The 27,840-nt window shown below is 57.9% G+C and overlaps 1 protein-coding gene across 1 annotated transcript; it reads left to right on the forward strand.

Annotated features, from left to right (window-relative positions):
- The first annotated feature begins 292 nt into the window (after positions 1-292).
- CSPG4 (chondroitin sulfate proteoglycan 4) lies at positions 293-26,533 on the forward strand. The gene is given in 11 exon segments (XM_039557704.1): positions 293-616; positions 12,797-12,960; positions 13,976-17,554; positions 17,855-18,334; positions 18,729-18,905; positions 21,821-22,019; positions 22,189-22,323; positions 22,475-22,629; positions 23,459-23,642; positions 23,841-25,322; positions 25,325-26,533. Coding segments are annotated over 11 exon segments (7,062 nt in total). The 5' UTR covers positions 293-522; the 3' UTR covers positions 25,738-26,533.
- The last annotated feature ends 1,307 nt before the right edge of the window (positions 26,534-27,840 follow it).

The following is a 27,840-nucleotide window of genomic DNA, read 5'->3' on the forward strand; positions in this document are numbered from 1 at the left end:
CAGTAACTGGCTTTGCTCCCCCAAAAGTGCCTGGTGCCAAGGGATCTATGGAGATTAGCTCCATTGGTTCGAGCATGGTGCTAGTAACACCAAGCTTTGATCCCTGCATGGGCCATTCACTTAACAGTTGGATTCGATGATCCTTGTGGGTCGCTTCCAGCTCAGAATATTTTGGGATTCTGTGACATCCCGCTTAGCCCGGAGCAGGCGGTGCCTCCGGAGCCGCCCCTCGCACCCCACGTCGGGCTCTTTCCCCGCTCCTCCCTCTCCTCGCCCGGCGGGAACAAGGCTGCTTTCAGGAGCGGGTGTGGGTGGCGAGGGCCTCTAGCCCTTTAAGAGGGAAAATTTGGTTTGTAATCTGAGCGAATTTCTTCTTTCTGACAGGCGGGAGAGGTTACAGGTCCCTCCCTCGCTCCGCTTTATTAAATATAGTAGTAGCGGGAGCCCTCGCCTGGGAGCAGGCGCCGGCCGAGGTTGTGCCGTCCCGGAGCCCTCGCCGCTGCTCCGGCCCCGGGGGACACGATGGGTGCCCGAGGTGGCATCGCCACGGTGCTGCTGCTGCTGCTGCTGCTGGCCGGCCACCCCCAGCCCCTCAGCGCGGGACCCCCGGCCGGAGGTGAGTCCCGTCCCCGCAGCCCGCCCGAGAGTGAAGGGTGGGAAATCCTGCGGGATCCGGCTCCTGGGAGAGCTGGGGAACCAGCGGGGAGCGCTGTGCACATGGGTGACCGATGGGTGCAGGCTGTCCCTGCCCGGGGTGCGGGGAGCCTGTCGCCGAGCTGGCAGGGGCACGGTGCTGCCAGTTTGGGGGCAGGGTGTTGGGGAAACCGAGGGTGGGAGAGGGGCGGCTCGCCCAGCGTGGCTCGCAGGGCGGTGGGTGCCTTGCTGAGTGCTTTCCGCAGGGGCACACGCGGATGCGCTGCTGTGTGGGACGGGGCTCGGAGCAGCCGCGGGGCTTTGGTCGGCGCCAGGGGCAGCCGTCGGGAGAAAGGCACCGTCGCTGCCCCGCCAAGCCCGGCGCCATGGGGAGGGAGCACGCCAGCCCTCCCTGCCCATGTTTGGCCTTGCCACGGGAGCGTCTGCGAGGGCAGCCCCTCTTCCTCCCAGGAGCGGGGGCTCGGCGGCAAGGAGGGAGCCGGAGCGTTTGCAGGGTGTGTGGCACCTCCCGGGGCTGCTCCGTCCGGCTGTCCTGGGCACCGGGGTGGCCGGTGGCCTGGGGCGAGGGGTGAGGGGCTGACCTCTCTCACCAGCACAGCCCCAGAGGGGTGTGGGACCATCCCTGGGGTGACAGGGCTCCGGGGACCAGCTGGGGCTGAGGGTCCTCCCCATGGTGCCACAAGGCTGGCTGCTGCACATCGTCAGAGCTGGGCAAAGCAGTTACTGCGGGACAGAAGAGGGGGATTTATACCCAGTTTTCCCCATGAAGCAGCCCACAAGTTTTCCCACCCAGCTCTTGGCACGGACGTGTGTCCAGCTTCAGCATCCTGACAGCCGTCCCACAGCCCTGTTCCCTCCCTGCTCCCTCCCCTGCTCCATGATGCTCAGAGCTGCCATGGTCTGAGACCCAGCAGGCTCATATCATTCACTGAGCAGTTTCCCTTCCCCAAACTTCTCCCTGGGGACCAGAACCCTGACCAGCAGTGAGGCAGGAGCTTGCTCCCAGCAGTTCCGAAAACCCCCAGTCTTTTGCATCCCAACCATCTTCTTCATCCCCGCCTTGTCAGTGCAAGGAGGAGGATGATCCCAGAGCCCAGCCTTGTGGCCCTCAGCACTTGCAGGGCTGCTGTTGCTCCCTTGTTGTCCCTGTTCCCTCCCAGAGAGCAGTTGGCCTCTGGGACATGCTCCTTTCATTACCTTAGGCCTTGTTCTTTCTATTTTTTGTCATGCACCAAAATAGGAGGGTGCCTGGCAAGCTGAGTGGAAAAAAATCCCTTTTGTTAATGAACAGAGTGGTCTCCTTCCTCCCAGCCCTGACCTTTCCATCCCGGGATGGGATTTCCCCACATGGATCTGTTGCTTGCGCCGTGTCCAGGATGGGTCTGAGGGCTGCCCTGGCAGTCCCAAACTCTTTCATGGTGAATGGGCTGGAGAAACCCCCAAAAAGAGCCCATGTCTTTCACTGACACCTGCCCCCACGGCTGTAACACAACTCTGGGGATCAATGGGCATCTCCCTGCCATCAACACATGGGGCTGGGGAAGAAAAGGGGCTTTACACCCCTTTTCCAATACTGGGGACTGTTTCTGCATTGGGGTGAAACAGATGTGCCAGCTGTGACCCTGGGTCTGGGCAGCAGCTTCCCACCAGCTCCCTGCAGTTGAGAACATCCCCGCTGAGACCGGCAGCACTCATTCCAGGTGTTCCCATGGGCTGCCCACCGTGGGACATCCCTGTGTCTCCATCAGGGAGAGCCACAAGCAGCGTGCTGAGCACGGGGCTGAGGTTTGTGGGGGTGAAGCCCGTGTTTTGTGTTCCCTCCAAGCTCAGGTTCAGGAACCTGGGGCTTCCTGCCCAGCCCAGCATGGGAAGAGTCATCATGCACTTCATCAAATACAGGATTATACAAAAAAGAAAAAACACTCATAAAACTTGGCCTCTTGACATCAGAGTGTGAAGCTTTAGTAAACTGTTTTTCGACAGCCTTGCTCCCCTCCGGCTCCCAGTGAGGTCACCCACAGGCTGGGCTCCCCCTCCCCCAAAATCCCTCTTACTGGAGGTTTGGAATGAGGGGAGAAGAGAGAATTGGATGTGTAGACTCCCCGTGAGCAGTGTTTACCCCAAGATTTCAGCAAGTGGGTACCAAAAATGTGACACCCTCCAAAGCTTAGGTGGACCCCAGAAGCAGTGATGGGGTCCTGGGGAGGGGAGTGGGATACTGGCTTGTCCAGGATATCTGCCCATGGACAGGGAGCAGTGTCTGCCCTAGGGTATCCATCCAGGATCCCTTCTGCCTTCTCCAGGTTTCTCAGCTCCATGGAGCCACCTCGGCTCTTCCTTTCCTCCACTTTTGGAAATCTGACTGATTTATTCAAACTTTCTTTTTTATGATCGCGCCACATGTTTTAGGGTCATAGCTCAAACCAGCTGGAAAAGTTTCCAGCTGATGGGAAAGAACAGGAAAAATGCTGAAAAGGGGGGAGAACGCAAACTGGTATCGTGGGAATCGGGGAGGAATATTCTTGTCTCGCTCTTATATTTAGCAACAGAGGGCTGCGGGCAAATATATAATAAGTACATTCCTGCAAGATTGCAGGACAGGGTTAAGCTCACCCCGAGGAGCTCACGTCAGGTTGAAGGCTGGACAGGAACAGGGCCTGGGAGGCGGGAGCCTGCGTGCCTAAATAAAGCTCAAAGCACAGACTGTTCGCAACAGGCGTTGGCCCAGCCCAGCCTCGGCTCCCCGGGGCTGCTCCCATGGCTCTTTCCAGGTGCTGGGCTCGGCTTGTCTCCTTTTTGGGAAGCCAGCTTCCCGAGCATTAGCATCACCCCCAGCTGGGAGACTCCTAGAAACTCCTGTGCACTTCCCAGCTCTCGCCTGGGTATCCCAAGCCTTGTTTGCCTTCAGCCCCTTCACCACACCGTATCTTCAAGCCCCCTGGAAACACAGAGAAAGGAAGGTGTCCATCAGAGCTCCCTCGTTCCCAAACCAGCCCTTCCCTGAGCTGTCTCCGTCGTGCCCTGTGCTTGGTTGGACATTGCCATGCTGCACAGGGATGGGACACCCCTCAGACCTTCTCTGAGGCAAACAGAGCAGAAAAAGGGAGGTCGAGTTTTTATGTTATATTGACCAATATAGCAGAATATTGTTAGATATTGTAGTATGAGGATAATTTTTATTCTGTTATATTGATAGAATATGAATATATTCTATAAAGTGCATTCTAAATACATTCTGTAAAGTCAGAGAACCTTTCACAAAGCCCTTGCTTCGCAAAGCAGAGCTGAGCGTCACGGCAGCACTGGACTCTGCAAAGCCAGGCTAAAATCCAGAGGAGCAGGACTGCTGTAGCTCTTCCCAGCCCCAGGATAGGGACGATGCCGCCTGATTTGTCACCCATTACTAGTCGTTTATCCTCAGGACAGACCAAACAAGGCCTCTCAGCTGGCATCAGGGCGGGGTGGGAGATGTTTATGCCCTGAGCTGTGGATCCAAGAGCGTGATAAATTCCCATTTTCCGTCCTTCTTCCCCGGGGTGTGTCGCCCATTCCGCGTGGCTCCGGGCTATACCTCTGGGAGCTGCCCTGTGCCCGAGGGCTGTGCTTGGCTGCCTGACAGCCGGACAGAAGACGGCCGGTGGCAGACGGAAAGCATCCCGGAGAAGGGTGGGTACTGCCAAAAATTGCTGGGAGTGGAGAAAGTCAAGGGGCAAGCAGCATGGATGTGAGGCGGCCGGGCCCACCACGTGAGACACGGAGACAGAAAAGCAACATTCACCCATCACCGTGACTCACTGGCTGGGGAGGCAGCCGCTGTGAGCTGTGAGTCAGCTCGGGGAGGCCCTGTCTGTGAATCCCTGCTGCTACTTTTGCCCAAATCTTGGCTTTCTGGACGTTGTTTTTCCTCTTTGCTGCAGGCAGGCAAGGGAGGGAGGGTTTGGAGTCACCAACTGCTTGTGGTGCCATCCCCAGCCACGTTAATGGGTGCTGCCCACCCTCTACCATCTCATAAACCCTCGCTTGGTGCAGCACGGGCAGAAAGAGGGGCGGGCAGCAGGAATTTCCCATTCCCATTCTCAGCCTCCGGATGGGCTTCAGAAGGGCTTCAAGGTTTTCAGCATCCCATCCCACAGAAATTTCTGAGCCCACCAGGGTCATTTCCTCTGGGAGCTTGGGAGAAGAGAGGGAAGTCTTGGCCCGAGGTAGATGTGTCTGAGAAAGCCCTGCAGCCCTGGGAGGGGATGTGAGCACCCGCTTCCACACCCCCACAGCCCCCCCGCCAGCCATGCGTCCCCCCCGCGCTACAAATAGAGCAGGCATTTATTTTCTCTATAAACATCACCCCGGCGGGTGTTTCTCATGGATGGAAAAGTCAGGGCATAACAGGAGTGGGGAGGGGGAGGCAGGGCAGGGAGGGGGAGCTCCGGAAGGGTGGGGGAAGAGGAGAGAGGAGAGCAGAGCTTTCGGCTCTAGAAAGAGGGGGAAATAAGAAAATACTAATTTTCTTTGCACACAGTTTAGCATGTCAGCCCCAGAGGAGCAAAAAATGTCCTCTCTTTCCCCCATCCACACTGCAAACCTCCATCTCTGTCTGCGGAGACACTTTTCTCTGCCTCTCACAGCGGGCAGCATCACCAAAAGCTCATCCTGGCCGTGGTCCTTGGTGCCCTGTGGGGTGCAGGGTGCTGTGGGTGCTGCCTTATGGGCACAACTACAGCTGAATCACCCCAATTTACACATTTTACACCACAGTTGCGCGTTTTAACATCTCTGTTAAAACATTTCCCCATCCCTGAGCACTGGATGCTGCAACTAAGGCAAGCAGGTAGCTTCTGGCAAGGTTTCAACACTCCCGCTTGTGCTCATTCTTCCCCCACAATTTTGGCTGATTACGGCCCCCATCCTGGCACGGCAGGAGCCACTTGACACCAGCGAGCCTGGGAAACATCAGAGCCCGGGCGGCTGGAGACGGCCCCTCTCCAGCGGCGGCTGCCGGGCTGTTTGTTGACACCAGGCGAGGATCTCTCCGGTAACATCAAGCCATTCCAGGCATGTCTGTGAGCATCCCCTGGCCTGGCTCCTCCACTCCCCCCGCCAGCTCCTTCCCCTCACTGGGTCTGGGAAGGAGCTTAGGAACAGGCACTGGCTCTGCTGGGCAGGCAGGGATGGGATTCAGGGATGCGCAGGTGGGATGTGCACCCAGGTGCCCCACTCCCCAATAACCCAGACTCCGGCTCCTCCAGCACGGGGCTGGCTGGGCTTGTCCCCTCGTATGCCACCAAATGCCCTTCTGGAGCTCTGCAAGCTTTCCCTCACTGGCTGGGGAGCAGCTGGGGAAGGGAACACGGTGGGAGCGGGTGCCAGGATGTGCAGGGTGGAGCTGGAAAACCTGCCAGCCTGTGAGACAGGGGAAGAGGGCTTGGGAGAGAGAGAAAGAAAGACAAAATAGAACAAAACCCGACTTAGAATGGTTTGGAAACCACGTCCTCTGGGGCTGATACAATATTTCCAGGCCAACTTCTCCTGGCAGCGGGAGCCTGAGTGAGCCTGAGTCACGCTGCAGGGGACAGCACAAAAGCTTCATTGAGCCTCCCGCTTCCCCAAATCCTCCCACTTTCTCCCCCTGCTTCACTTCCCAGGGCAAACACTCCAAACACTGCTTCCAGCTCGGGCTGATTCCCTAAGTCCCTCCGGAGCCATTAAACCACACATCATTAAAAGCTCTTCATCCCTGCTCTTGCTCGTGCCAGGCTTTGGGGGTACTCGCTCCGGGGGTGCATCCCCCCAGCTCTTCCCAAAAGCACCGTGACCCTTGTGGGGGGTTTCAGCATGGCTCCCAGCTCCTTGCCCTCCCCTCCATGGCTCTGCATCTGGCCGAGCAGGAGAGCTCAGGAAATACCATCAGCTTTAGGGCTGTGCTTGAATCATCGTAAAACCATGCTGGATAAGTGATGGAGCTCTGGAGCTCCAGCCAAGCTTCCTGGACCCTGCTTTATGGCCTCCAGCTATCACAGCTCCTAATGCTGCTCCGTTAGGACAGGGAAGGCAGGCAGGAGCAGGCACAGGCGCTGGGCAGGGGGTTGGGGGCTGGCAGGACACGGGAGGGGTACAACCAGCCCCCTCCTAGGCAGCACAGAATTAGCAGGGGGCATGTTTTCATGTTTTCCCCTGACCCCAGAGTCCGTGGGCTGTAAAAAGGCTGTTTTTCCCCAAAGCTGTCAGGCAGGAGACTGGGGAAGGCGAGCGGAGAGCAGCTGGCTGGGGAACGGGGGAGAGGAAATGAATAAACACAGGAGGAGGGGTTCAAAGCAGCCTGGTGCAGCCAGAGGCCACCGGGGTGGGATGGGGGCGAAGCAAAGCACCCCTGGCCATGACTCTCCTCCCACGCCCAAAACAAGGGTGATGGCACTTCTGGTGGTCGACAGCCCAGTGAAGGTGACCAGACACGGCTTTTCTGGTGGTTTCTTGGGTGCTGCTTTCCAGCAATCTCTGCTGGCCAGCACTCCTGGAAAGCGCCAGCCCCCGGGAGCCCTGCCGTGAGGGAGGGCCAGATGGAGGGTGGGAGGCGAGAACCAGAACAGTCATTCCCATTACCGGGGTTGGAAAAGCACGCACAGCCCTGGCTCAGGATGTGGGAGCAGCAGTCACTGGAATCACTGGGAGTGGGGATAAAAAGAAGAAGTCCTCCTCCGTGCCAGGAGCTATCACAGCAGGGATGGATCTGTGCCCATGACACCCCATCCCATAAATCTGGAGACAGAACCCCAAGCTTTCCTGGGGCAGGCACAAGGGGACTGTGGTGTGATTCCAAGGTCCCCACTGGGTTTGAATGCCTTTGCTGTGGACTAAACCCAGCTCATCTCCATTGCACTGGGATTTCTTTGCTGTGGAGACCCAGATGGGTGCTCAGCTCAGGTCTCAGTGCATATCTGAAGGCAGCCACCCCCCATTTGTCCCCCCGGCATCCCCCCCTCCCAGCAAAGCCCCAGCCAAAGCTGAGGGCCACTGTGTTTGCCTTAACCTCCTCGCAAGCTGCTCATTTCCTTCCCCAGCCATAAATAAAACCACACTGTAAAACGAAGGGAATGTGGAACATAATGAAGCCTTTCTCCAAAAGCCCATTGGATCCCTTCCTCCCGTGGCCCCTCCACCCCGTGTGGGGACAGGGGCCCAGCCCAGCCCCAGCTCCGGGGGGCTGCAGGTCCCATTGGGCATCACAGAGCCCGGCTGGGGACAAGGAAGCCTGAGCCCCGGGACCACCCACGGCGCTGGCAGGAGGCTAGTCCTGCCCACCCTGCCTGCGCTGGGAGTGGGACGGGAGCCTTATGCACACGCTTCGGGGGGAGCAGGAGGGGATCAAGCTGCTGAGCAGCATCTCCAGGGCTGGGCAGCTGCCCCCGAGCCCCTCCAGTGTTTGCATCCCCCTGAACCCCTCTGATGTTCACATCGCCCCAGCTCCTCTGGTGCTGGCATTCCCCTGAATCCCTCCAGTATTTTTATCCCCTGGACCCCTCCCACATTCACATCCCCCTGAATCCCTCCAGTGTTCACATCCCCCAGCCCCTCGGCGTTTGCACAGCGGGTGGGTGCAGCACAATGGGGCTGGCAACGGGTGACCTCACTACCTTAAAAGTTATTTAAATAAAAAAAGCCAACGACAAACAACTCAGAGGGCCTCAAAACCAACTCCTGAGGCTGTGGAGAAGGAATGCAGCAGGCTGCCCTTGGGGCGGCCCAGCAGCACCCCAGCACCAGGCACAGCGCCGGCACAGGGGCCGCTTGTTGGCACAGGGAGGCGGGCAGGAAGGAGGGCAGCCGGCGGGCTGGGCTGCACCCGTGGCCGCACAAGCCCGGGGCTGTTCGGGCAACAAGGAGCTTTCACTGCCCGGCTGTTTTTCCACCGTTGGAAAACCGGTGCGGCCGGGGTGGGAAGCGACGGCAAACACAGGGAGACTTTCAGGGGGGCGCGTGTGTCTGCACGGGGCTCTCCTGGCACCCGCTCAGGTCATTAAAGAGCTGCTTTAATGAATTCCAGTCCCCTCCCTGCAAACACAGCCGGCCACCAGCCCTGGCCCCCACCTGCCTCACCGCAGGCTGAATGGAGCCTTGTTGAGCACCCAGCCCCTCCCCGGCTCCACACCCTTATCCCCAGGCAGGGTTTGCGCCGCTCCTTCCTCCTCAGCCTCAGCATCCTCCTGTGGCCAGAGCAACGGGAGACCCTGCAGCCTCTCAGGGATGCGGTTGTACGCCAGACACTCCGATGCACCCCTTCCTGCACACCCAAAATGCAGCTGGCTGTCCTGCGGTAGGGCTGGGGATGCCCCACGCTGGGGTAGGAGCCTTCGGGCAGGGCAGCATCCACCCACCAGCCCACATGCCCTCCCACACACCCAGGAGACGTCTCCCTGCTCCGAAAACCCTTCGTGTCCAGTGCCGGTTCTCTCTGAGCTGAGCTTTCCGAGTGCTTCCCTTTGCCTGGGCCTGGAGTTGGCTCCTTCATCCTCCTACGTGCTGGGAAGGAGGTGGGAGAAGTTTTTGTGCTGAGATGTATGTTAAAACACAGAGGAGAGCCCAAAATGGCCTTCCTGAGCCCCAAGCACTCCGAGAGCCCCCAGTCCAGAGCCCCCTGAGTGGATGGGGATCCCCCCAGGCTTTGCTCTCCCAGCCTGTAAAATTTCTGAACACCAAAAATCAGCAACTGGAGAGGCCAAACCAGCCGTGTTTTCAGCTGGACGAGCAGGGGAAGAGGGCCAAGGCGTTCCGGAGCCGGCGCGTGGCCGGCGGCTGGGGCGGGTGCCGGGGCAGTGCCGGCTCGCACAGAGCCCTTGCTTGTTTGCCGGCCCCAGGAGCAGCCGAGCACACCCGGGGCCTCGCTCCCAGACCCTTCCTTAGAGTGTTTGGCTCATCTCCTTGTTTTTTTCAATGCAAAAAAAAAAACCCCAAACCCAAGTGACACTGCAGTCTATAATCTGCTGGCTGCTGGCTGGCTGCTTGGAAACTGTGACAGAGGCTCCTCTCGCCTCGTCAACGCCTTTCAATCAGCTTGGCAAGGCACGGATGGTGATTTCCTATGGGATGCAGCAAGCTGGGAATGTCAGTCGTTTTTATCCGGGGGCGAGTGGGACATCCGGGGTGTCCACTCCAAGCCATGGCCAGGACATGGGGACCTTTGGTCCCCGTGGCAGGAGAGGAGGGGCCACCTCAGGCATCTGCATCCAGAGATGAGGGGCACAACACCCCTACGGTATGATCATGACATCCTTAAATCACTTGAGATAAGTGCTTTTGGGGCATGGGAACTCATCCTCATGGGGTGATCCCAGGATGCTCACCTGAACCTGCCCACAGATGGGAATGGGTGCCTGGAAGTCCCTGCTTGCTCCAAGGGATGGACCAGGACCTCCAAGGGATGTCCTTTGGAGGCTCCTCCAGAGAAAAATGCATTTGAAAAAAACAAAAATAAGAATCCATGTTTTCTGTGTCTTTTCCAAAGTAGAGGGCAAGGAAGAGGGGAGATGGAGGTGAGAAGCTGCAGGTCCCTTGCAAAAGTGAAATGTCACAGGCCGAGTGGCATTCACATCCTGGCTGGCCTGATGACGGAGGAGGAGAGTGGCCCTGAAATAAAGCAGCAATTTGGGAAGACAAACAGCAGTAACTCACATTGCTTTGCTGCTGGAGAAAAATCCCAGCACCTCCTGGATCTGGGCAAGGGTTCTTCCTCCTCCCCAACAAACAGCACCACTCCCCTAGGCATCTGCACCTATGGGAGCTTTTTATTAGTAGTAATTTATGAGAGAAGAAGGAAAACATTTCTGGCAGCTCTGGGAGATTGAAGGCAGGACAAAATGTGCTGGCTGCAGGCGCTGGTGCCCCTTGGCACATTGGAAAACAAGCCGGTCTTGCTGGAGCAGCCCCAAACCATCATCCCCAGCACCCACAGCGAGACACTGCCCAGCCCCTGGGCTGGCATGGGAGCCGCTGGTGGGTCCAGCCCAGCCAAGCTTTCCCTCCCCGTGAGAGCAGCCGCTCAGTACCCATCTGAAAAACACATTTTTTGAATTAGGGGAAGCCACTAAAATGTAGCAAAATCCCAGTGGGAGCTGGAGCATGGAGCACGCACAGGGAACCTCGACTGAAGCCAGCACATAACGTACGTGGATGTCTCCAGGAACCACATGTGCACACACGTGTGCCTGTGGTTGTGCAAGGAGGGACAGGAAAACTCCCTTTTCCACTGTGCCACGTCACTCCTGCTCACCAAGCCCCAGGACAAGGCGGTGCTGAGAGCCCCAGCACCCACCACCTTTGGCCACTGGGCAAGGCTGGTTTTGCTGGGACCATGGGAAGGAGGGAGCAGGTCAGGGAAGGACAGAGCCCTGCAAAGAACAGCACAGCTCCTCTGAGTCACTGGCTGGGCTGAAGAGGACAAGGAAGCCAAAGTGCCCCATGCCAGCAGCAGGCACAAGCAAGGGCCAGGGAATGAGCAGGCACCCTGACAGCCTTGCCCTGGGCTGGGCAAAGGGCTTGCTGTTACAGCAAAGGCCAGATATTTCCATGGTGCCATTTCCTCCCTGTCCAGAACGGGTGGGGTGATGGTCCTTGCAACACCCACGTCATCCTCCCAGACCGCAGGGGAAAACTGAGGCACTTTTTTCTGCTGCCAGTGGCAGGAAATTATTTTTTGTGGTGTCCTGGATGAGGAGGTCTCCCCATTCCCAAAGGGCTCAGAAGAGCATTCCCCATGCAGGGCACTGCAGGGCTCAGCTCTGAAGAAAATGTGAAAAGCTAAAACAGAGTGCTCCAACTCTGTCCCTCCCAGGCCAACCTTTGCCATCACTTCTACAGATGGTCCCGTTCCAAATGCCTCAGTGACTCTGGCTGTCTTGCTGGGTTGGGTTTTCACTTGCTGCACCACCCTGTGAACAAAGCCTGCATTGCCCGTTCCCATCCTGGTCATCCCCACAGAAATTTGGGCAAGAGGAAAATGCAACCAGGGAAGCAGTTGTAAGAGCAGATGTGGGTGTTTATACCCAGACCTCGCTGTGCAGAAGATTGGTTTCACCCCATCATCCAATGTCCACCCCTGCCTCCTCCAAAAGAGATCAGGGGCTGGGACCCTGAAAGCCAAATTCCTATGCTTGTTTGCCCATGGCACCTCAGCAAGACAGATCTGGGACCCCAAACCCAAGTGTAGGTTGGCAACTGGGTGGATCTGATAAGTGCTCTAGTAAAGCATAACAGGAAAACTTCACACATATAAACTCCAGCAGAGCCTGTGACTACACATGGACTGAAAATGTCCATTTCCCCCCATCCCTGACATATCCTCCTCAGACATTTCCAGCTTACAGGGCTGGAGTGTTTATGCTTAAGCACAGAGTTTTGCCACAGGCTGAGCTGGAGCCAAGCAGGATGGATGGCTGCACGCCCCAGCCACACACATTTAACATGTGTGAGATGCACATGCATGCATTGAGTCAGCTAAAAACGAAAAGTGCTCTAAAATTAAGCCTCACTGCTCCCTGTACTCTTAATCCTGTCCTCTCCCACCGCTGCCCTGTTGATACAGTCTGTCATTTCATGACCACATGCCACTGAGCTGAGTCCTCCAGGGCTGATGTCTACTGAGTGTTGAACATGTTCCAGCTGCATCTCCAGGCACCCACTTTGAGCCGAGATTTCCATACGCTCTCACATCCACATATGGATCACTGGCACTCAGGTTTATTCCTCCAGCACTGAGGAGAAATACAATTTCTTTAATCAGAAGGTGGGGAGGCCCTGGCACAGGTTGTCCAGAGAAACTGTGGCTGCCCCATCCCTGGAAGTGTTCAAGGCCAGGTTGGACAGGGCTTGGAGTGACCTGATCTAGTGGAAAATGTCCCTGACTGTAGCAGGGAGCTTGGACTAGATGAGCTTTAAGGCTCCTTCTGACCCAAACCCTTCTAGGATACCTCTAGGAAAATCAGCAGAACAGACTCCCCCAAGGGTCTTTTTAGGCTGCTGGGCTTCAGCAACCTGTCAGATGGCAAACAAGGGAAGGGCTGATGGGCTTGAAAGGCTCCATAATCACAGCAACCACCCAGATGGGGCTCACAGGAGGTGTCCTTCCCTGCCTGACCTTTCTCCCTTTTCTCCCCAGCCTCTTTCTTTGGCGACAGCTTCGTGGAGATGCCGCTGGCAGATGCCTCGCGCACGGTGCGGCTTCACCTGCAGCTGTTCACCAGCCAGGGGAATGGGCTGCTCTTCCTGGCTGCCGGCCAGCCCGACCACCTCCTGCTCCAGCTGCAAGCTGGCCGCCTGCAGGTCAGCATCCTGGCACCCCGATCCTCTCCCTGCACTGGGGTCTCTGTGTCATGGCTTCATCCAGTGTAAGGATACCCAGCTGCCAGGACCCCTGACAGGGAAAGCCAAGAGTACAAGAGGAGAGTGGACACAGTCTTGGAAGATTTGGTTAAATACAGAGAAACAGGCTCCATCTGGGGAAGCTCCCCACCCACTGCCTGGGTGATGCTGGGGGTGGTCATGGGGACACCCAGACACTGGCACCCCGTGTACATTGCGTGGTCAGACACGGTGCACAGCACCCTCAGGTGTGAGGAGGTGAGACAAGAGGATCCAGGGAAAGAAGGGATCTCCCTTGTCCCGGCTGGAACATGGGAAGCAATCAAGACAGAGGAATAAAATCCCTGTTGTGGTTATGGTGCTGGCATCCACCATGAAGGAAAAGAGCAGGGAGCATCCGAGGCACATATCCTGCCTCTCTTGCAGCCTGGGCTGGGCTACCAACCACATTAAACCAAAGCAGAAGAGCAAGCGAGCCGCTGGCCAGAGGTGTCCCTAATGCAGACCATGTGTCCCACCAGCTAACCCTCTACTTAGACAGGCTCCAGGCTGCTGCCCACGAGGAGCAAAGCCTGCTATTTCCCCTGCCAGTTCCCAGGGAAAGGGCTGGAAGCAGCCCAGGTTGCAAGGATGGAGGGCAGTGGGCAAGACAGCGCAGGGAAGGAGGAGCCAGCATCTGGCAGGGCTGCTCTGTGAGGGGAGAGGAGAAGCCCAGCTGTGGGACCGGGAGATGGAGGACCCCAGCCCTGAGACTGGGGTTTGCTGAGAATGAGTGAAAAAGGAGAGAAATTCGGAGAGCAGGACAAAGAGGGCAGGTCCATGGGGAGGATGAAGGAGGAGCACATCCAGAGGTGGAGGAGTGAACTGAGGGACCAAAACCCTTGAGAGCACCTGGGTGTGGGTCCATGTTCAGCAGGTATTTCTGGAAGATGGAGAGGTTTCACTCAAGCTGAGGACTTTGTGTCTTTCCCTGCAGGCCAGGCTGCAGTTGGGCTCGGAGGAGGTGACCTTGCAGTCCCCAGCAGGGCTGCAGCTCAATAACCTGGCAGTGCACAATGTGGAGCTGCTGGTGGAAGATGGCAGGATGACGCTGACCATCGACGGCCTCTTCAACAGCTCCGCAGACATCGCAGGGCCAGAAAGGGAGCTGGACATCCAGCATGGCCTCTATGCTGGTGGGACAGGCAGCCTGGACCTGCCATATCTTGCTGAGGCCAGCCCTCCCTTCAGGGGTTGCCTTCACTTGGTGACATTCAATGGCCTGGATGTTCTCTCCCGTCTGTCTGCTGATGGCAGCTCCAAGACCTTCCACCACGTCCAGGAAGGGTGCAGCACACAGTTCTCTGCAGAGCCTGATGACCCATTCGGGTTCCCAGGGCCACACTCCTACATTGCTTTCCCCACGTGGGATGCAAGGCAGGAAGCGACCATCGAGTTTGTGATAACGACGAGCATCACCCAGGCACCCCTCATCTACCACGCAGGGCTGGAGAATGACTTCTTCTACCTGGAGATCTCCAATGGGCGCCTGCGAGGGTTTGTGGAGAAGGGGAACGGCGTCATCGTCCTGCACAACAATGTCTTCATCAGCGACGAGCAGCAGCACTACGTCAAAGTCCACACGGACATCCACAAGTTTGAGATACTAATAGATTACTATGCTTCATCCACATCCAACCGGGGCATCAACAACTACCTGGACCTTCAGGGAAACCTCTTCATTGGTGGTATGGATGACAAAGCTTTGCAAAGGCTGAGGGAACACCATCTTTCTTTCATCTCATTGTGGACCATGACCAACCACTCGTTTGTTGGCTGCTTGGAGGACCTGCGGATAAACCTGCAGAGGAGGAGCCTGCAGGACGCCGTCATCACAAAGGACATCACAGCAGGCTGTGGGAAGCAGGACCACTACTGGGACTATGAGGAGGTGTATGAGCAGGATGAGGCATCCACCTCTCCACCTCCGAATGTCTTTTCGGGAGCACCAGGCCTGGTGGTGGAACCGTGCCGGCCTGACAGCAGCTTCCCACCCGCCTTTGCCAACATCAGCAGGCTGCTGCACGTCAGCCCCCTCATTGTCTCTGAAGGGGGCATGGCCTACCTGGAGTGGAAACATGCCCAACCAACGGTAGATTTGAGCCTGGCCAACATCCGTCAGTCCCAAATCCTCTTCAGCATCACTAATGACCCCAGGCATGGCCAGCTGGAGCTGGACATTCCCGGGTCCAGGAGCAGAAGGAAGTTCACCTTGTTAGACATTGTGAATCGCAAAGTCAGATACATCCACGATGGCTCTGAGGGGCCCATGGACCAGCTGATGCTGGAGGTGACAGTGACCACCCAGCAAGGGGTCCCAGAGTGCCTGCGGCAGGGGCAGGTGTACCTGCTGCCCATCATGATCAACCCCGTCAACGATGCCCCACAGGTGATCTTTCCCCATGGGAACCACATGACAATCCTGAAGCACACACGGAAACACCTGACCACCGACATCCTGCAGGTCCTGGATGATGATTCATCCTGCGATGGCCTTGAATTCCAGCTGCATGGTCAGCAGATGGAGGAGGGTTATGTGGAGTTAGACTTCCACCCTGGAGTGCCCATTGAGGAGTTCTCCTGCAGAGACCTGGAAGCTGGCAGCGTAGTCTATGTGCACCAGGGTGGGACAAACCTACAGCTCACCTTGCAGGTGAGTGATGGCACAGTCCCGAGCCCCATTGCCACCCTGAGGATCCTCGCCATTGATCCTGACATCCGGCTGCTCAATAACACCGGCCTCTCCCTCTCCCAAGGAGGGGCCGCACGCATCACCACAGCCAACCTGTCAGTTGAGACAAACGCTGTGGAACAACGGGTCTCCATCCTATATGTCCTCACGGAGCCCCTGAAGTATGGTGAGGTCCAGAAGCAAGGGAGCATGGGAGGGGAATGGAAAAAAGTCGAGTCCTTCCACCAACAAGACCTGGAGCAAGGGCGCATCCAGTATTTTAGCACAGACGCAGAGCACCGGCTGGAAGATAGCGTGGAGGAGGTGAGATTCAAAGTCCAAGTGGGGCAGAAGCTCTTGCCAAACAACACCTTCCTCATAAGGATTAAAAGAGCCACCATTAAGATGAGGACCATGGCTCCCCTCCAGATGAAGAATAAGCGGCACAGAAATATCACCAGCAAGGAGCTGGAGGCAATGTTGGAAGATCCAAATTCTGCCCCAGTTCCCTTCCACTACATGATCATCCAGGCTCCCAAAAAGGGAAACCTGGAGCTGCTTGGCAACAGGCTGACCGAAGGCTTTGGATTTACCGAAGAGGACCTGCAGGGAAACCGCCTGAGCTACAGCGTGACCATCAGGAACTCCCAGCAAGCTGAGGACTTCTTCCAGTTCCGCGTCCACGCTGGTGAGCAGCACTCACCCGTCTATACCTACAGAATCAGCATTGGTGGGGACCCTGATGCACCAACATTGACCAACGTGCTCCTGACCGTGCCAGAAGGTGGACAGGCCGTCATCTCCAAGGATCACTTGTTTGTGCAGAGTGTGAACAGCATGGACTATGTCTACGAGGTGATTGAGGGGCCAGCACATGGGAGGCTGGCCTGGGCTGCATCCCATGGCTGGGCCTCCAGAGAGGAGATCACGGAGTTCACCAATGACGACATCCTCCAGCGCCGGTTGCTGTACCAGCACGATGACTCCGAGACACTGGAGGATGACATCCCCTTCGTAGCCATCAGGCAGGGTGAGGGCAGCGCCGAGCCTGAGGCCGAGGAGGTGAGGGGCGTTTTCAGGGTCTCCATCCAACCCGTCAATGACCACAGCCCTGTCCGGGCAGTGAACAGAGTCTTCAGCGTGGTGCGCAATGGGCAGCACCTGCTGACCACTGACGACATTGCCTTCACTGACAAGGACTCCGGCTTCTCCGATGCGCAGCTGGTGCTGGCCAGGAAGGACATCTTATTTGGCAGCATTGTGTCTGTCGATGACAGAAGCCACCAGGTCTATCGATTCACACAGGATGACTTGAGGAAGAAGAAGATCCTCTTTGTCCATTCTGGGGCTGACCGGGGCTGGATCCAGCTACAGGTCTCAGATGGCCTCCACCAAACCACAGCCCTCCTGGAAGTGCAGGCATCAGACCCCTACATCAAAATAGTCAACAACACCGGTCTGGTCATCCACCAGGGCACCCGAGGGAGCATTGACTCCTCTGTCCTCAGCCTGGAGACCAACATGGACATCAGGTCAGATGAAGAGATACGGTTCCTGATAACCACCCCCCCAAGGTGGGGGACCGTCATGAGAGGGGAGCAGCCGGTCATGGCCTTCTCCCAGAGGGACCTGCTGGCAGGAGAGATCTCCTACCACCACAACGGGAGCAGGAACACTCGGGATGAGCTCCAGTTCACTGTAGAAGCAAATGAGGTGGCAGTGGAGGACACACTGGCCATCAGTGTGTTCTTGGACACCCATCCCAGCCCCTTGAGCATAGTCAACCATAAGGAGATCTATGTTTTCCAGGGGGAAGCGGCTGGGATCAAGGAGGAGGACTTACTGGTGAGTATCCCCTTCTCCAGTCATTCCTCATGCCTGCATGACTTCCCTGGCCACGGAACCAGAATGCCCACCCATGGGACTCCATTTTGCTCCCACCTGCTCAGAGCCAAGGCCTGGTGTTCTTGTCAGGCTTTGCGCAGGAGCACAGAGGGCTTCAGGCATGGCCTCAGTAAGGTGTTTCTTGCAGTTCATCCCGCAGCAAAGCTTTGAGGGATTGATTGCACAGCAGGTGGGCTGTGGGGCAGCCCAGCCTCAGTTACCAGCCCTCCCACTCATGCCTCGTCTCCCCCACACTCCCAGGTGACCCACGAAGAGATCCCTTCCCAAGACATAGTCTACCTGGTGAGCAGCCCCCCAGCCTCCGGCTTCCTGGCAATGCTTCAGCACAGCCAGGATGTGAACGAGCAGCCCAGCCTGGACCCCATCCAGTCCTTCACCCAGGAGGACATCAACAGTGGCAGAGTCCTCTACCTCCACTCCAAGCCCAATGAGGAGCATGACCAGTTTGTCCTGGACATCACAGCCCGCAGTGCAGATCCTCTGGAGGGGGTGGTGGTCAGCCTGGTTGTGCTCCCCATCACTGTCCCCTTGGATGTCCACAACATCACAGTGCCAGGAGGTGGCTCTGCTATCCTCTCCTCGGGCATCCTCCGCATTTCCAACGCCTACTACCCGGCTCTCGGCATGGAGTTCAGGGTGCTCGAGCCCCCCCGCTTCGGCACCCTCCTGAGCAGCCAGCGGCCTGAGCAGGGTGGGCTGCACAGCTTCACCTGGAGCGAGGTATAGCACCCACGGGCACCCACCTGCCCACCATGCTGCTTTCCCGAGGGTTTGGGGAGAGCCCAGGGGTGGTCTCCAGCCCCCAGCCACACTGGGAGGTCGGGGAGGGCTGCAGGAGTCTTCTCCCCATCAGAAGGGATGGAAGCATTTGGGGTGATGGGTTTGCTCTGCAGCTCGTGGGGATACAGGGTGGGGATGCAGGCAGAGCACCCCTGCTGGGCTCCAGGTCTGCTTTCCAGAGATCCCACTCCCGTCCTGTGGATACACCCCGCAGGGTTGCCCCTGAGGTAGTGGTGGGTTGCCATCATCCTCCCAGGGTGGCTCAGGGTCCCCTCCCCAGAGGGGCCGGCGGCCTGTGTCCTCCATGGAGGATCACCTGGCCCTTGCCCCGCAGGTGGAGAGCCAGCAGATCCAGTACAGGCAGGACGGCCCCCGATCCCTCACCGACAGTTTCACCATCCTGGCCAACGCCTCCGAGGTATCCCGACAGAGCCAGCCCGGGACCCTCTTCATCACCATCTTGCCCCGCAGCACCAAGGGGCCGCGGCTGAAGGTCAACGCCGGTTTGCAGGTAAGGGTGGGACGCCACGGGGAGGGGCGGCCAGCCCAGCGTGGGGACCCCCTTGCTCTCCTGGTAACTCGCCTCGGGGAGCTGGGGCTCGGCGGAGCCGGGCTGCCGCCCAGAGGCGGGCCATGGGGAATGGGGAAAGGAGGAAGGTTTTCCCGACGGGGCGAGGCTCTGGAGGAGGCGGAGAGCGAGCTGTCCTCGCCCCCCAGCCCGTCCCGCCCCGCCGCTGATGCGGGGATCGGCCGCGAGGTGGGAGCATCGCCCCGCGGTCCCAGCGCGGCGAGCGCTGCCACGGCGGCAGCAGCGCCTCCGCAGCCCCTGCTCGCGGGATAATCCCTGGCAGCTCCAAGAGCATCCTGCCCACGTTTCACCAACACAGGCTGGAATTACTCAGTCATCTGGGCAGCTTTCACACCTCTCTTTACGTCCATCCCAGAAAACGGCAGAAGGGAAGAGGTCTCACCTGCTGCCGAACTCCCACCTTCTGCTTCCAACACCTCCCTGTCCCATTTGGGGTCACTAATGCAAAATTCCAGCAAAGAATTTACTGGAAAACATGGAAGCAGAGTCATCCCTACCACCTCCCTGCACCTACTTTCACTATCCCAGGATTTCCCAGGCTAGCAGCTGGAAAGCAACCAGCTCCGTGAGGATCATCACACAGTTGCCTTGGCAAGGGTTCTGGGAGCCTGGGCTCTGGAGAAGATGCCCAAGGGGAAGGGGCTGCCCTGCCTAGCCCCAGAGACAGCCATTTTGAAGGATACCAGAAAAGTTTGGGAGGGACCCTCAGCCCCAGCTCTGTGCCTGCCCCAGTTTTCCCCCTCCAGGCCAGGAAGCTTCCCAGCAAATTTCGTAGATCTACCTTACCTGGGCCAAAATTCAGGGAGACGTTTACCCCTCAGCTGCTGGCCCCATGCCAGCCCCTTTTCCCCACTCCAGACACCCAGCATAAGCATGGCCTTCCCTCCCTCCCTCCCAGCCATCATGCTAAGAATAAGGGTGAAAATACAGAAAAACCTCCTAAAAATAAACTCTGAGGCAGCAATTTGTCTGCCTTTCCATGGGAATGCCTTTGCACCCTGGGAAGAGTAACCACAGCTGCCCAGAGGAGCTCTGGAGCTGGGAAAGGCTTCCTTCCCCCAACGGGAATGATGGGAGAGGCCCAGCCCTGCTGTGTTTGTGCTCTGATGAGGGATGACTTCAGTGTTTAAAGGTCAGGCCAGGCCCAGGAGAGGGATTGCACAAAGGTTTCCAGGGATGCCGAGTCCTTGCAGGGCTGGGAGACAACAGGATGGGTCTAGACCCCACAATGGAGCCCCTTGGGAAGGAGCAGCAGTTTTTGGGCTGGATCTGAAGGGAGGATGGCTGAATGCCACCAAGAGAGAGGCTTCCACTGCCGCCCCAGAGCACACAGCCACGCTCCGGGCACTGTTCCGCCACCTCCCCTCATGCTCTCCCCGAGAGCAGAGGCGACACGGAGGCTGAGCAAACACAATAAGCCGAGCAGGCGAGCGCAGGAGCCAGGCGGAAGGCTTTAATAATTCAGGGAGGACGGGGAGCATGGAGAAGTGGGTCAGCTCCCGCAGCGCGGGCTCTGGGCAGGGAGCAAAGCTACTCCAGCCACTCTGACTGTCCCTTCCCAGTGGACAGCGATGCCCTGGGGCTGCCTGTTCCCCCTGCTTTGCCCACAGGGAGTTTTCTTTGGCTCCAAGCCCCCAGTGTGATTGCAGTTCCAACTGCTGTGGGTGCTGGGGGGAGGAAGCAGCCCAAAAAACTCAGTGTGTGTGCACAGTGAAGCTCCTGTCCCGGCTGTGTGTCCAGCAGCACTTCCCCCACTCTGCCTCTCCAAAGCTGTGTTTTCCAGCCTGCCTCTGCCATCCCGTGGGGACTGCTGAGGGATTTAAGTTCTCTGTCGGCACCCACACCCACTCAAGCAATGTTTTGGGTTAGGCCAGCTGAAAACAGCAGGAAAGAGCTCATCCAGCAGAGCACCTCCTCCAGCGCCTGCCTGGGTGTTGTCTTGCAGATTCCCAAGATGCAGATTTCCAAGAGCCCAGCCTCATGATGCTGTGGGATGCAGCACCTCCCACCCCCCCAACCCACGTGAGCCATGGCATGGCTCCATTCATGCACCCCATGATTTCAAGCCATCTGGAGGGCAAAGGGCAGCTCTGGGCTGTGTGGGCAGAACCCGTTTGGCAGCACAAGATTCATCCCCGTGGTCTGCCAAGATCGAGATATGGCACAGGGTTACGAGCTGGGAAAATTATTGCCTCCAGCTGGAGATGGGACATGCCAGGGCTTTGGAAGGACAATGTTCCCAGGGGAGGGTAGGCACCACTGGATGGGAGGAAGTGGTCCTGGGAAGTTCCACAGTGTCTCTGAACTCGGCCACATACTTGTCATTCCTGGAGGGCTTGCTGGGACAGCGGGCCTTGCTGCGGCCTTGTGAGGGGGCGGTGGGATGGGAACTGGGACGGGAGCAGGAGCAAGGAGGAACACCCAGTAAGGGAGAGACAGGGCTGCTTGTGGTCATTGTGTACCCAGCAGCAGCTTGTGCACCCCACTAAAACCCCTTCCCCTGCAAAGCAAGGTCTCAAAGGCACAGGCCCTGCCCCAGGGCACCATGCCCTCTTCCACTTCCAGGAACTGGGGAAACTGAGGCACCCTTGCCCTCCAGCACGTGCAGTGCAGAGGCACAGACCCAGCTGTGTGGCACGTGCTGGCAAACACGGCAGTGGTGATGCAGGGCTGGGAAGAGGCCAGATGATGGAGGCATCACCCGGGACGAAGACAAGGCGCCCTTGTTGGGCTGGGATGTGCTCTGGCACCCAGCAGAGTGGTCTGAGCTGGGACAGGAAAAAGGGAGAGGTGCCAGGGGTATCCCAGGGGAATTACAGCCTCTCCCTATCCCCCAGCTGCGGGAAGGTGCCACAGCTGTTCTCAGCCCCCACATCCTGAGTGCCGAGGACGAGGACTCCCCAGCGGAAGACGTGACCTATTCCATCCAGCCCCCAGCCAACGGGAAGGTTGTGCTGAGGTCAGCGCCCAACGCTGAGGTCCAGAGGTTCACTCAGGCCCAGATAGACAACGGCCTCATCCTCTTCGTGCACCAAGGTAGGGCAGGACTGCGGTGCCCCAGGCCCCTGCACCACCCCAGCCTGATGGGGACACTGTGCCACCACAGGGGATGCTAACCTCATCCCTGGGCCAAAACCCTGACAGGTTAATGGGGAGCTGCATCTCCTCTGTCCCCCACAAATGCCCAGGTTTGTGCTTTCCACAGGACCCCTGGATGGCGGCTTCGCCTTTGATCTGTGGGATGGCGAGAACCTCTCTCCTGGGCACTTCTTCCTTGTCAGGGCCCAGAGAGAGCCCGTCATCAGCCTGGCCAGGAAGCAGAGCCTCACTGTCTGCCCAGGTGGGTACCAGCACGTTCCCCATTCTCCCAGTTCCAATGGGGCCCCCTTGGATCTCCTACCCTTGCCCAACGCTACTGAGATGCCCATGGCAGAGGCTGCAAGTGGGTGGCAAGGTGACCAGTTGAAATCCATACTGGATGTGTTTTCCAGGTGCCCTGCAGCCCATCACCAGCCAGAACCTGCAGGCAGTGAGCAACAGCCCCACCAGCTCCACCACTCTGTACTACAGCATCGAGCAAGCCCCACGCCTGGGCAGGCTGACCACCTCACAGGGGGAGGAAATCAGGAACTTCACCCAAGCCCAGGTGAGATTTCAACTCCTCCAGATCCTCAGAACCCCAAGCACAGCCCTTCATTGCCCCCCACCACAGCATGGGGGTCCCAGTCTGACCCCACTGCCACCACAGGCACCTGACCCCAGGCAGGAGGCAATGCAAGGCTCCAGCCGTGCCGTGATTTTCCCAGCTCTGCCAACAGCTGCTTAGAGGGATTAAAAGCTGCTGCCCCAGCCTTGGATTTAGCACTGGGGGAGGTTGAGGGAGCTATAATCCCTTTCCCTAGGCCATCTCCTTGCTGCAAAGCCAGCCAGCCTGGCTGCTGCTGAAGGGAAAAGCCAAGCATGATTTTTTCACCCCTGCTCTGAAAAAACACTTCTCCTGTGGGGCCAAATTTTGCAGGGCCCAGCAAGGGTCTTATTTTATTCCATCACTCAGAAACACATAGGTTTACCCTCCCTGGAAGCTCCTCTGTGCTATCCTCACCCTTGGAGGATGCTGAGCAAGCTCAACCCTTCCTCTGAGCCTCAGTTCCCCTAATTGCTGGGAGAAACATCACAGAGTCACAGAATGGTTTGGGTTGGAAGGGACATTAAAGGTCACCTTGTTCCCCCCTGCATGGACAGGGACACCTTCCACTAGACCAGGCTGCTCCAAGCCCTGTCCAACCTGGCCTTGGACACTTCCAGGGATGGGGGAGCCACAACTTCACATCCTGGTAAAGAAACACCATGAGCTCTCCATGGTGACTACCCTGCCAAGGCTAGTGAAAATCCCCATTTCTTACCTAATTAGAGCTTGGTTGCTCCATCTCAGAGTCAAGATAGGAACTGATCAAGGATTTCTTTTTAATTTTCAGGTGGACAGCAAGCTGATTTTCTACCAGCACGAGATGCCAGACAAGCCCTTCTGGCTGGCCCAAGATGCCATCCGCTTCCGTGTGGTCACTCCCACGACCATCTCAGATTCCTTCATCCTCCTTGTCCTGATCTCCTTCGAGGAAAAGTGTCCCCAGCGCTTGACTCAGCTTTGGAAAAATGCAGGTAAGTGTAGGATAGAGAAGCATGGGACAAAACAGCTTTTCAGGAGGGCTTGTTGGTCTGAAGAAGATACCACTGTGTTGTTTTCCATGGCTGATATATTACATCAGACAACTAAAACTGCATCCGATTCCTTCTTCCATCATCACATCAAGCTCTCACCAACTTTCCCAAGTTGATTCTTATCCCTTTTCTCGCCAGGTCTGCAGCTCACAAGGGCTCAACAGGCTGAGATTGACACCTTGGTGTTGGATGCCTCCAACCTCCTGAGCCAAATCCTGGTCCCTGAGAGGGCTGGATATGATGTTGTCTTCCTGGTGACGGAGCCACCAGCTCATGGGCAGCTCTTGGTGGCTGATGTGCCTCTAGAACAGTCACGGCCATTTTTCCTGCAGTCAGACCTGGCAGCGAGGCGTTTGGTGTACGCCCATGGTGGGGACAGCATCTCCAAAGACCATTTCAGTTTTAAGGCTTGGCTCCAGCCCCGGGAACAGCGGTCTGTCCGTCCTCCACAGGATGGGGTGGTCATCTCTGAAGCGTTCAACATAACAGTGACCAGCAGCACCAAATCACCACGGGTGGTGAAGCGGCAAGAAGTGCTGCAGGTCCCACCAGGCTCCGTGGTCACCTTGTCACAGGAGTACCTGGCCGTGGCAGACCCAGTGGTGTCCCCACAGGACATGGTGTACAGCATCCTCCAGAGACCCCTCGCTGGCCACCTGGCCAGCGCACACAACCCACGGGAGCCCATCAGCCGCTTCACCCAGGCAGATGTCAATGCTGGCCGTGTGGTGTTTGTTGCCACTGGGAGCCGTGCCCCAGGGTCCTTAGCCCTGAGGCTCTCCAGTGGCCACCACCCACCCATCCAGACCTCTCTGGAGATCGAGGTGCTGCCTGCCCTGAGCACCACTGCCAGCCCGGCACTGCTGGAGGTGCCCCAAGACCTGAACAGGGCCCCCGTGTCGCACCATAACCTGCTTGGTGCCGCACCACGAGGGGCAGGTAATGTCCTGTACAGGATCACCAGGGACCCCAGGTTTGGACAGCTGCAAGTCAACCAAAAGCCATCACGGGGCTTCTCACAGAAGCAGCTGGATCGCAGGGAGGTGACGTTCACCTTCAGTGACCTCACGTCGCCCGAGGACGACTTCCAGTTCGTCGCCATATCGCGGGCAGGAAACAGGACGGGGGTGGTGAACGTGACTGTCCGTGCTGCGGTGAAGATCCGGCCGGGCAGCCTGTGGCCCCGAGGCACCACAGCCCTCCTGGACACCAGTGTCCTTGATGCCAGTGAGCTGGCCAACCACACCAAGAGCGTCCCAGTCTTCAAGGTCCGCAGGGCGCCCCGTGCCAGCCGTCTTGTGAGGGTATCCAGGGACCCAGGACAACTCACCTCCCCGATCGAAACCTTCAGCCAGAGCGAGCTGGAGCAAGGGCTGGTGGGGCTGGAGGTGCTGGATGCTGGGGACACCCAACAACCCCTGCAGTGGGACAGCTTTGTGTTCGAGCTGGTGGCTGCCGGCGTGCCACCAGCACTGGCATCCCTGGAGTACAGCACTGAGCCCTACAACGCCTCAAAATCCTATGGTGTCACCCTGCTCACGGTCCCGCTGGCAGCCTCACCCCCAGTGCCCCACGGCACGGCACGGAGCAGCCCCAATGCCAGCGAGCTGGGCATGCCCCCACTGCCTGGCTGGTCCCCAGCGCCACCACTAGCCCCAGCCCTGGGGCAGGGGGCACCTTCCTCAGCTTCATTGAGGCCAACATGTTCAGCATCATCATCCCCATTTGCCTCATTTTGCTCCTGCTGGCCCTCATCTTGCCCCTGCTCTTCTACCTGCACAAGCGCAACAAAACAGGGAAGCACCACGTCCAGGGCGCTCCCGCCGCCAAGGCCAAGAACGGGGCCGTGCCAGACCACGAGACCTTCCGGAGGACAGACCCCAGCATCCCCCTAACGACTGTCACCACCCTGGAGGGCAAGGGCACGGGCCCCCCGCCCCCGGGCACGGGCTCTGGGGCACCGCCAGACCCCGAGCTCCTCCAGTACTGCCGGACTTCCAACCCCCCACTGAAAAACAACCAGTACTGGGTGTGAAGGGCTCAGGTGCGGTGGCACGAGACCGCCTGGGCATCCAGCCCCTCCTGCAGCACCACCAGCCACCTCCTCCTGGCTCTCCTTCTCCTCCCTGGGAGCTGGCATCCCACAGATGCAGGAGGTCCCTGGGGATACAGGGGCTGCTACTCCAGCCCACCTTGTAGCCCTGCATCTCCTTTGGGCAGGGGAGGGGGGCACTGCATAAGCAACTGGGGACAGGCAAAATTCCTGAGCATCGCTGGGAATCGCTGACTTTGGGTGCTCACTTGGGCCACCTGATGGAGGCCACAGCGCTGGGGGGGACCTGATGACACTGGTCCCCACAGAGCCACCCAGGCTGGTCCAGTGGTGGCTCCTATGAAGGCAGCACCGTCACCACAGGGGTGCTTTTCACAGCTCTTGGTAAGAGAGGAAGGATGAGAAGCAGCTTGTGCTGAGTCAAGCTGGGGATGAAGCTGCCCAAATCCCCCAGGGCTAGGCAGGCTGAGACACTGGAGCAGAGGCTTGGAAAATACTCTGTGGCCAATGCCAGGGGAATTTAGGAGTCCCCACCCACTTGGAAAAATACCCGCCTCGCTCTTTCTCTACTTGCCGTGAGCTGCATGAAGTCAATTGCACCGAGCCCTGGGGGGGTTGCACAACAGGTAGGATGCCCTTGGCAGGGAGGGATGGCTGGAGCTCACCTGGGCAGTGTGAAACCGGCGAGGAGAGCAGAGAAGCGGAGCCAGCGTGGTTTTCCACTGTATACTCCAGTATGGCAGAAGTAAACAGAATAAAGTGCCTTTTCCGAGGTGCATCACTGTTTTCCTATGCTGTCTCCCTTGCCAGGCCTGTTTTAAGCTGCTGAGCGACATTTGGAGGTAATGGACCATATTCTAGGCTCTTGCTCAAATTTTCCCCAGCCTGGAGTCCTAAAAACTTAAATAGAAACGGTCTGAGGGAGGGCAGAGGAAAAACTGAGCACTGAGCTCAGGATGAGACCCAACAATAATACCCTGCGCTGCTCCAGCTGGGAATCTCATCACAGGGCACATCCTGCTCACACACATCTGATGGGAAGCTCACATGAGCCCCCAGCTACCACGGGGGACCACTTGCACCCCTCTCACCCCAGATAAAATCCACCAAACAAGGACCCTGTGTGGTCCCACTCCAAGGCTGCAGCAGAGCTGGGATGTTTGCCTGGATCATGCCAGCAGATTTCCTGGCTGGGTTTATGGTGCCAAACTTTGCTGAGCAGCAAATCACACCTGCCCTGCTTCAGCTGGTGCTGGCACATCCCATGGGCACCCAGAGCCATCAGGGTGAAGGCAGGCACCCCATGTCCCCCAGCCCCACAGGACAGGGCACAGTGGAAACCTGGCACCTCCGAACCTGCTTGGCCCAAAGGGGCGGCTGATGGATGTCTGCTCCCCACCTCCAAAACCCTCCTCCTGCCTCATCTAGAGGGAAAAATAGGGTTTCCTTCTGCTCAGAGGCAAATCACACCCTCTCCGCTCTGTGAAATGGGGTCAGGGTGACCGTGCTGCCCACGCCATAGCTGGGAGATTGCCAGGGCCATGCTGCTCCCAAAAGGTTGGGACAACTTCTGCCATTGACTCCCTCTCCAGATCACAGCTCTGCACCTCCCCCATCTCATTCAAGCACACACATTTATTATCTTCACTAATTACATACCCCCAGTGAGGGATGGGGACTGCATCCACCACCATCCACTGAAGGCCGCCTTGGAAGCATCGCTGTGTTTTCCTTCCCAGTAATTCTCGCCTTGTGCCCAGGGATTAAACAGAAGGAACGTGGCCTATTTTGTAAGGAACACTGAAAGCGAACCAGGTTATTTTTAAGGCTTGTGGTTGTATTCCCGCTGCTGGGAAACATCCACTTCCTGAGGTCAGGGGAGGACAGGCAGTAACCTGGAAAACGGCAGCGCGGACGGCGGCTCTCTGGGGCCAAGCTCTGCTGGCAGGGTTTAAATCCTCAAAACTGAAGGATTGGGTTATTCAGGGTTTGCAGGATCAGATGCAGCTTCAATGCTGCCACTGCCACCCACCCACCTGAGGAAGGGCTGAGGGTCCAGGTGGGCTCCTGCCTGGACATGAAATA

The sequence above is a fragment of the Corvus cornix genome, chromosome 10, assembly GCF_000738735.6.
Source record: "Corvus cornix cornix isolate S_Up_H32 chromosome 10, ASM73873v5, whole genome shotgun sequence".
Classification (NCBI taxonomy): domain Eukaryota; kingdom Metazoa; phylum Chordata; class Aves; order Passeriformes; family Corvidae; genus Corvus; species Corvus cornix.